Source organism: Hoplias malabaricus, unplaced genomic scaffold (assembly GCF_029633855.1).
Source record: "Hoplias malabaricus isolate fHopMal1 unplaced genomic scaffold, fHopMal1.hap1 scaffold_89, whole genome shotgun sequence".
In the NCBI taxonomy this organism is placed as follows: Eukaryota; Metazoa; Chordata; class Actinopteri; order Characiformes; family Erythrinidae; genus Hoplias; species Hoplias malabaricus.
In genome coordinates, this window is record NW_027100826.1 from 70192 (window position 1) to 80747 (window position 10556).

At 44.8% G+C, this 10556-nt stretch overlaps 1 protein-coding gene across 1 annotated transcript in view; it reads left to right on the top strand.

Annotated features, from left to right (window-relative positions):
- ephb4b (eph receptor B4b) overlaps window positions 1-7884 on the top strand; it is a 28959-nt gene extending 21075 nt beyond the window's left edge. The window contains 11 exon segments of the mRNA XM_066658730.1: window positions 269-334; window positions 559-591; window positions 594-671; window positions 1039-1149; window positions 1152-1293; window positions 1582-1784; window positions 1787-1803; window positions 4270-4419; window positions 4528-4721; window positions 6042-6200; window positions 6723-7884. Of these exon segments, the coding sequence (XP_066514827.1) occupies window positions 269-334; window positions 559-591; window positions 594-671; window positions 1039-1149; window positions 1152-1293; window positions 1582-1784; window positions 1787-1803; window positions 4270-4419; window positions 4528-4721; window positions 6042-6200; window positions 6723-6825 (1256 nt within the window). The 3' untranslated portion in view covers window positions 6826-7884.
- Window positions 7885-10556: the final 2672 nt, after the last annotated feature.

Sequence of the window (10556 nt, forward strand, 5' to 3'; positions counted from 1 at the left end):
ACACACACACACACACACAGAGAGAGGAACCCGCACCCAGTGCTATTTCTGTGTGTGGAGACATGATGTGTCCTAAATATTGACCATCTCTCTCTCTCTCTCTCTCTCTCTCTCTCTGTCTCTCTCTCTCTCTCTCTCTCTCTCTCTCTCTCTCTCTCTCTGTCTCTCTCTCTCTCTCTCTCTCCTCTCTCTCTCTCTGTCTCTCTCTCTCCTCTCTCTCTCTCTCTCTCTCTCTCTCTCTCTCTCTCTCTCTCTCTCTCTCTCTCTCTCAGGAAGCACCATAGACTGAGGGACTCTGAGTTGGATAAGAGTGGACAGTATCTTATGACACAAGGTGAGTTTAACACACACACTCTCACACACACACACACACACACACACACACTCTCTCACACACACACACACACACAGTTGTTTTAGTGTAGGTCATTGTTGATAAGCGACCTAAACCTTTTATAATAACTGACAGACCTGTACATATCTCTAAAGCCCCGTGTGTGTGTGTGTGTGTGTGTGTGTGTGTGTGTGTGTGTGTGTGTGGTTGCCGTGGTCCCACAGGTACGAAGGTGTACATCGACCCTTTCACTTACGAAGACCCAATGAAGCGGTCCGAGAGTTCGCCAAAGAAATAGACGTCTCCTGCGTCAAGATAGAGGAAGTCATCGGAGCGGGTGAGTTAACACATTCACACACACATACACACACACACACACATTATGCACAGTAAGTATTGTTTGCTGCAGGTGTGGTGAGCTCAGGTTTCTCAGGTGAACAGCAATGTTGAGTCTCATCTTCACAACAGCAGGGTGTGTGTGTGTCTGTGTGTGTGTGTGTGTGTGTGTGTGTGTGTGCTATCTGATATTGTTAAAGTATTTGATGTCGGAGCATTGTTTCACACGCAGCTGACGGTTCTTTATTCTCACATCTTTACACTGATTTACACAGTCTGCAACACCTCCCAGACAGGTTTTTATCACAGACACGGGACCTGAGCAACAGCTGTTTTCCACACGCTTCTTACTGTGTGTGTGTGTGTAGGTGAATTCGGGGAGGTGTGCCGAGGCCGGCTGCGTATTCCTGGAAAGAAGGAGAACTACGTGGCTATAAAGACGCTGAAGGGTGGCTACACGGACAAACAGAGGCGGGACTTTTGTCCGAGGCCTCCATCATGGGTCAGTTCCAGCATCCCAACATCATCCACCTGGAGGGGGTCATCACTGCGTCCTGTCCGGCCATGATCCTGACCGAGTACATGGAGAATGGAGCACTGGACTCCTTCCTCCGGGTACGAGAGCCCACCCAACACCTCTGGCGAGACACTTCAACATAGTCAACATAGGCTAAACCGTACAGAACCTCTCACACCTCCAGGCCACTAGGGGGCAGTATAAACACTTTCATAACCTGTAGAGGAGCCAGTGAAGGAGATGGCCTATAGATTTAGCTCACTTGCTAACGTTAGCCTCATTTACCAATGTCCCATCTGTCTCATTATAGTCAGCTAGCTCTTATACAGTGAACCACCTAGCATTAAAGTCCATAGGGCTAGCATGATAACTCCTCCCCCCCTTCTCCATGCAGCTGAATTCGCGACGGTCAGTTCACCCCCATCCAGCTGGTGGGCATGCTGCGGGGCATAGCCAGTGGGATGAATAAGTACCTGGCCGAGATGAGCTACGTCCACCGAGACCTGGCCGCCCGCAACATCCTGGTGAACAGTAACCTGGTGTGCAAGGTGTCTGACTTTGGACTGTCGCGCTTCCTGACCGAGAACTCCTCAGACCCACCTACACCAGCTCACTGGTGAGAACACACACAGAGACATGAGCACAAACACACACACCGTTACTCATTACTCACAACAAATCTTATATCTTAATTACACCTGAAACTACACCTAAACGTACACCTAAAACTACTCCTAGTTGTACACCTCAACTTACAAAACTACACCTAAACGTACACCTAAAACTATAGCTAATTGTACACCTCAACTTACAAAACTACACCTAAACTTACACCTAAAACTACAGCTAATTGTACACCTAAACTTACACCTAATTTTCCACCTCACCTTACAAAATACACCTAAACTTACACCTAAAACTACACCTAGTTGTACACCTCAACTTACAAAACTACACCTAAACTTACACCTAAAACTACAGCTAATTGTACACCTAAACTTACACCTAATTTTACACCTCACCTTACAAAAATACACCTAAACTTACACCTAAAACTACACCTAGTTGTACACCTCAACTTACAAACTACACCTAAACTTACACCTAAAACTACAGCTAATTGTACACCTAAACTTACACCTAATTTTACACCTCACCTTACAAAAATACACCTAAACGTACACCTAAAACTACTCCTAGTTGTACACCTCAACTTACAAAAATACACCTAAACTTACACCTAAAACTACACCTAGTTGTACACCTCAACTTACAAAACTACACCTAAACTTACCACCTAAAACTACAGCTAATTGTACACCTAAACTTACACCTAATTTTACACCTCACCTTAAAAAATACACCTAAACTTACACCTAAAACTACTCCTAGTTGTACAACCTCAACTTACAAATACTACACCTAAACGTACACCTAAAACTATAGCTAATTGTACACCTCAACTTACAAAACTACACCTAAACTTACACCTAAAACTACAGCTAATTGTACACCTAAACTTACACCTAATTTTACACCTCACCTTACAAAAATACACCTAAACTTACACCTAAAACTACACCTAGTTGTACAATTGAACTTATAAAACTACACCTAAACTTACACCTAAAACTACACTTAATTGTACACCTCAACTTACAAAACTACACCTAAACTTACACCTAAAACTACACCTAGTTGTACAATTGAATTTATAAAACTACACCTAAACTTACACCTAAAACTACTCCTAATTGTACACCTCAACTTACAAAACTACACCTAAACTTACACCTAAAACTACACCTTGTTGTACAATTGAACTTATAAAACTACACCTAAACTTACACCTAAAACTACACTTAATTGTACAACTGAACTTACAAATCTATACCTAAATCTAGACCTTGTTGTACACCTAAACTTATAAAACTACACCTAAGCTTACACCTAAAACTACAGCTAATTGTACACCTAAACTTACAAAACTACACCTAAACTTACACCTAAAACTACAGCTAATTGTACACCTAAACTTAAACCTAATTGTACAACTAAACTTACAAAACTACATCTAAACTTAGACCTAAAACTACACCTAAACTAAACCTAATTGTACAACTTAACTTACAAAATTACACATAGTTGTCCACCAAAACCTATAAAACTACACCTAATGTTACACCTCAACTTACAAAACTACACCTAGACTTACACCTAATTGTACAACTAAACTTAAAAAACTACACCTAAACTTACAAAACAACACCTGAAAGTACACCTAAAACTACACCTAAACATACAACTAAACTTACAAAACAACACCTGGACTTACACCTAAACTTACACTTAAAACTACAGCTAATTGTACAGCTAAACTTACAAAACTACACCTAAACTCACACCTAAAACTACAGCTAATTTTATACCTAAACTTAAACCTAATTGTATAACTAAACATACAAATCTACACCTAAACTTACACCTAAAACTACACCTAAACTTACAGAACAAAACCTGAAAGTACACCTAAAACCACACCTAACATACAACTAAACTTACAAACTACACCTAAACTTACAAATCTACACCTGAACTTACACCTAAAACTACAACTAAACGTAGAGCTAAACTTACACCTAATTTTACAAAACTACACCTAACCCTACCTCTCTTTCCTGTAATTTACAGTGTTAATCTCTCTCTCCTGTAGTTTACAGAGTTAATCCCTCTCTCCTGTCGTTTACAGAGTGTTAATCCCTCTCTCCTGTAGTTTACAGTGTTAATCTCTCTCTGTCCTGTAGTTTACAGAGTGTTAATCCCTCTCTCCTGTAGTTTACAGTGTTAATCTCTCTCTCCTGTAGTTTACAGAGTGTTAATCTCTCTCTCCTGTAGTTTACAGAGTGTTAATCCCTCTCTCCTGTCTTTTACAGTGTTAATCCCTCTCTCTTGTCGTTTAGTGTTAATCCCTCTCTCCTGTAGTTTACAATGTTAATCCCTCTCTCCTGTAGTTTACAGAGTGTTAATCCCTCTCTCCTGTAGTTTACAGAGTGTTATTCCCTCTCTCCTGTCGTTTATTCAGGGCGGTAAGATCCCGATCCGATGGACGGCTCCGGAGGCGATCGCGTTCCGAAAGTTCACCTCTGCTTCCGACGTGTGGAGCTACGGCATCGTGATGTGGGAAGTGATGTCGTTCGGAGAGAGACCCTACTGGGACATGAGCAACCAGGACGTACGTGTGTGTGTGTGTGTGTGTGTGTGTGTGTCCACTAAGTGGAGCTTTTAATTGTTCATATTTATCCAGTGTATGCATTAATGGTTTGTGTGTGTGTGTGTGCAGGTGATTAACGCTATCGAGCAGGACTACCGTCTGCCCCCCCCTCCCGAGTGCCCCTCCCCCCTCCACCAGTTGATGCTGGACTGCTGGCAGCGAGACCGCGGCTCGAGACCACGCTTCACCCACATCGTCTCTGCCCTGGACAAGCTGATCCGAAACCCCGCCTCCCTCAAACTCACCGGCCAATCACATGACGGGTGGGTGGAGACTCGCTTTAACACACAGCCACACTGCCACAGCCTCAGTGGGAGCGAGGGTCGTGACCAGGTGTACGGGTTTACAGTAGGTACAGGGACCCAGAGTGTGGCCCTGATGTTCAAATACAGTCTCGACATAGCGCCCCCTCCTGGCCCCTGCTGCCCACCTCAGGTCACTGTCTGTGAGGATGTGTCCCTGTAAAACCTGGACGTCAGGCTGGACCTGTGTGTGTATGTGTGTGTGTGTGTGTGTGTGTGTGTGTGTAAGGAAGTGTGTGGGAGGGAATGAGGCAGAAATGAGGTTTAATCACCTTCACTGCTGCATCCTGAACTTTCTAACCCCAGAGCACGCACACACACACACACACACACACACACACACACACACACACACACACACACTGCTTCTGCTGTATTAGGGAGGAAGGGGTGGCACATGCTTGAACACACACACAAACACACACACACACACTCCCCTCATATCCTGCCCAGCTACCACTTTGGAAGGAGACAATATCCTGCAGGAACACACACACACACACACAAACTCACACACACACACACACACACACACACACACACTGACACTCCCTGTTATCTCCTAAACATTTGTCAATAAATCTGTCAATCCAGACCATCACACACACACACACACACACACACACACATACACACAACATAGCACATTGGAATGTCCTTTCTGACAAATAATAAAGACACACACACACACACAAACACACACACACACACACACACACACACACACTAGGATGAATACACTTTCACTGGAGAGTTGTGTGTTCAGTGACAGACCAAATTCCATCAAGTAGACTAGAAACAGATGCACACACACACACACACACACACACACACACATTCTCCATCTGAAATGACCTGTCAGTCAAAGCTGAGACACAGTGTGTGTGTGTGTGTATGTAATGACCCCCTCTGGTTCGTTTTCTCTGGTATGTTCTCCACCCCTCCCCCTTTCCCTTTTGGACAGAGGAATGTCCTGTGTGTCCACGCCTGTCAAACAGCGTCCGTGTGTGTGTGTGTGTGTGTGTGTGTGTGTGTGTGTGTGTGTGCCAAGAATACATATTAAAACACTGTGGGGACCAAAACCTGTGTACACACTCACATTATCTGGATTTGTCTTCCTTGTGGGGACCAGTTAATTTCAGTTCGCCGCAAAATGACTGGAGGTCTATGTAAAGTCAACAATCCACAGAGACACTGGAACACTGCTCTGAGGGTTTGATGTCTCTCTCTCTCTCTCTCTCTCTCTCTCTCTCTCTCTCTCTCTCTCTCTCTCTCTCTCAGACTGTCCCCTCCGCTGTTGGACCAGCGTCCCCCTCCTCCTCTGTCTCAGTGCAGTTCCGTGGCCGAGTGGCTGAGGCTCATAAAGATGGAGAGATACGAGGAGAACTTCCTCCAGGCCGGGTTCACCAGCTTCGAGCTCATCGCCAAGATCTCCACAGAGTCTGTTCATCCCTCCTTCTTCTCTCCTCCTTCTCTCCACCTTCTCTTCTCATTTTCTCCTTCTCTTCTTGTTCTCCTCTTCTCCTCCTTCTCCTTTTCTCCTTCTCTTCTCCTCCTTCTCTCCTCATTCTTCTCTTCTCCTCCTTCTCTTCTCCTTTTCTCTTTCTCTCCTCCTCCTTCTCCTTGTTCTTCTCTTCTCCTCCTTTTATCCTTCTTCTCTCCTCTCTTCTCATCTCATTCCTTTTCTCATTCTCTTCTCTTTTCTTCTCTTTTATCTTTTTTCTCTTCTCATCTCTTCCCTCCTCCTTCTCTTCTGTTTTCTCCTTATTTTCTCATCACTCCCGTTCTTACCTCCTTCCTACCGCCTTCCCTCCTCTCCTCTTTTCTCTTCTCTTCTCATTTCAAAATTATTTAAGTTAAATGTACTTAAAATATACTTCATATATTTAATAATTTTAATAATAAACAATCCTCTCTGTCTCTCTCTCTCTCTCTCTCTCTCTCTCTCTCTCTCTCTCTCAGGGATCTGTTGCGTATCGGTGTTACTCTCGCCGGTCATCAGAAGAAGATTCTGTCCAGCATCCAAACCATGAGAGTTCAGAGCAAACACTCCCTCAGATACTAACACACACACACACACACACACACACACACACACACATGAACGGAGGAATAAGTGATGATGACAGATGACAGAAAACTCCTCTCTGTATCCCCTACACTTCTGGTTCTGGTCCAGCCTCCACAGCAGCCAATCAGCATCCACCGTAAACGATGACATCACCATCATTACCTTCAGAATCTATAATTACAGATGACATCAATCATCCAATAAGAATGCACCAGCTCTCTTCTCGTCCTCAGCCAATCACTGCCCTCCATACCCGTGGGACGATTATCTCAAGGAAATGATGTCGTCATGACATCATCGCAGCGCAGTGCCTTCACGCAACAGACTCACCAATCACTGCCCTCTGTGCCATTGTACCACTTCCTGATTGGCTGACACTCAGGGGCTCGTCCAGTCAGGTCGTGGGTGAAGGATGAGCGGGTAACGTGGAGATCCCGGTTCTCCGCAGTCACGCAGGAACACGGACCTTGGACTGACCTTGGTTTTTAAGGAGAGGGACTTTTATTTTGGCGGATTTAAAGTGTGCATTCTTCTCTTGTGTTTTAATGGAGCCCACTCCGTGAGACCACCCCAGCACTTTCAGAGAGGACGGGGACGAGGGACAGGGACAGGGACGGACACAGGAGACGGTCTCTGTTCCTCACGGCTCAGAGGAATAAAGGGCGGAGCTACACTCATTAATATGCATTAAATATGCATTTGATATGCAGTAAAAGGGGGCGTGGCCTCCAGAACTCTCACCACTCTACCTTACTGACTATAGACACTTGAAGGGGGAGGGGCTTATGCATATGGACATTGGCAGAAGTGACCTGCCCCCCTCTCACAGAGCCAACCAATAGCCTTTCACCTTTTGAGGCCTTGACCTTTGACCCTGAATGGTCGCTATGGCGATTGTGTGCCGTTTGAATTCTGGGAGTTTTTGCTCGGGGTCTTCATATTGAAGGCCCCTTTAATAATTATTATTAGTAATATTATTATTATTATTATTATTATTATTATTATTATTAATATTACGGCTCTAATCAGACAAGGATATTTTTAATGATAGTTTCTGCCTTTTTTATAAGAATTCAAATAAAAAAGAGGAAAAACAGAAATTGTGGAGTTTGTACCGGAGGAAAACAAACAGATGAACAGATGAGTGACTGGAAGAATGAAAAAACAAACACATTACTGAATAAATGAATGAATAAATGAATGAATGAACAGATGGTGAGTGAATGAACGAGTGAATGAATGAATGCTGGGAGCTGTCACACAGAGTGTACGTATTAATAATAGTCATATTTTAACGAGGGTGATTAATGTGTGTGTGTGTGTGTGTGTGTGTTGTGGTGGACCCTTGGTGACCTTAGACTCATGTGCAGCTGCTCCAGAGCGTCCCGGTTCAGTTCATGTGTCTACAGAGATGTGATGTTGTGTCTGTCCTACACGGCAGGAGAGAGAGAGAGAGAGAGAGAGAGTAGGAAAGAGGGATGAACACGAGGAATAAAAGGACTGAAAGACAGAGGGAGAAAAGAAAGGGAAGAAAGAAAGAGAGGGATGAAGAACAGACGGAGGGTGAAACTGGGTGAAAAGGCAGAGTGACTGACAACTGCAGGGGGAGGGGCAGAGGATGTGTAACCATGGCGATGGAATTATGGGCTGTAGGAGGGCCCCTTGCTCTCACTCCAGTCTCTCCACTCGTTTATCTTCATCTCTTCATCTCCTCATCAGGGCTTTCCTGTTTATCTGCTCTGTCTCTCTCTCTCTCTCTCTTTCTCTCCTTTCATTTGTTTATTACTTATAATAACCCGTCAACCTCTCTGTCTCTCTCTCTCTCTCTCTCTCTCTCACACACACACACACACACACACACACACACACACTGAAAAAAGAGAGAGTGAAATAAAGAGAACAGAAAAGGGGCAATGAGTTTGAAAAGATAAACAGAGACAGAAAGAGGGAGTAGAACATTCACAACATAGTTTGAGGGACAAGAGCAGATGGATTAGATTTACACACACACACACACACACAGAGAGAGAGAGAGAGAGAGAGAGAGAGGAACAAAAAGCAGAAAATTAATACAAAAAAAGAGATGGAGCTGTTCACTCCAACACTCCATCTGTTCATCTACCACATCATCATCTCTCTCTCTCTCTCTCTCTGTCTCTCTCTGTCTGTGTGTGTGTGTGTGTTTGTAACATTCCCTTTATCCTGCCCCCATAGTCAGGAAAAGTCAGAGTGACCCCTGTGTGAACAGAGCCGGGAAGGTTCCAGAGGATTTTGCTGCATCTCGGGCACAGGCTCCGCCCCCTGCCTGAAACATACATTGCACTGGCTCCGCCCCCTGCCTGAACCATACACTGAACAAGCTCAGATTCTCAAGTTTCCCAGAGTTAATGTGTGAAATGGATTAAATCTCTGCAGCTGGGTGGGTTTAGTCTGAGACTGAGTTTAGTTTGGGACTGGGTTTAGTGTGAAACGGGGTTTAGTCTGGGACTGGGTTAGTGTGAAACGGGGTTTAGTCTGGGACTGGGTTAGTGTGAAACTGGGTTAAGTCTGGGACTGTGTTTAGTGTGGGACTGGGTTTAGTGTGGGACTGAGTTTAGTGTGGGTCTGGGTTGAGTCTGAAACTGGGATTTGTCTGGGACTTGGTTTAGTCTGAAACTGGTTTTAGTCTGAAACTGGGTTTAGTGTGGGTCTGGGTTTAGTGTGTGACTGGGTTTAGTCTGGGACTGGGTTTAGTGTGGGACAGGGTTAAGTCTGGGACTGGGTTTAGTGTGGGACTGGGTTTAGTCTGGGACTGAGTTTAGTGTGGGTCTGGGTTCAGTCTGAAACTGGGATTTGTCTGGGACTTGGTTTAGTCTGAAACTGGTTTTAGTCTGAAACTGGGTTTAGTGTGGGTCTGGGTTTAGTGTGTGACTGGGTTTAGTCTGGGACTGGGTTTAGTGTGGGACAGGGTTAAGTCTGGGACTGGGTTTAGTGTGGGACTGGGTTTAGTCTGGGACTGAGTTTAGTGTGGGTCTGGGTTTAGTCTGGGACTGAGTTTAGTGTGGGTCTAGGTTTAGTCTGAAACTGGGATTTGTCTGGGACTGGGTTTAGTCTGAAACTGGGTTTAGTCTGAAACTGGGTTTAGTGTGGGTCTGGGTTTAGTGTGTGACTGGGTTTAGTGTGGGTCTGGGTTCAGTCTGAAACTGGGATTTGTCTGGGACTTGGTTTAGTCTGAAACTGGTTTTAGTCTGAAACTGGGTTTAGTGTGGGTCTGGGTTTAGTGTGGGTCTGGGTTTAGTGTGTGACTGGGTTTAGTCTGGGACTGGGTTTAGTGTGGGACAGGGTTAAGTCTGGGACTGGGTTTAGTGTGGGACTGGGTTTAGTCTGGGACTGAGTTTAGTGTGGGTCTGGGTTTAGTCTGAAACTGGGATTTGTCTGGGACTGGGTTTAGTCTGAAACTTGGTTTAGTCTGAAACTGGGTTTAGTGTGGGTCTGGGTTTAGTGTGTGACTGGGTTTAGTGTGGGACTGGGTTTAGTGTGAAACTGGGTTTAGTGTAAGGCTGGGTTTAGTCTGAAACTGTGTTTAGTGTGGGACTGGGTTTAGTCTGGGACTGGATTTAGTCTGGGACTGGGATTAGTGTGAGACTGGGTTTAGTGTGGAACAGGGTGTAGTCTGGGAATGGGTTTAGTGTGGGAGTGGGCTTAATCTGGGACTGGGTTCAGTGTGGGACAAGGTTTAATCTGGG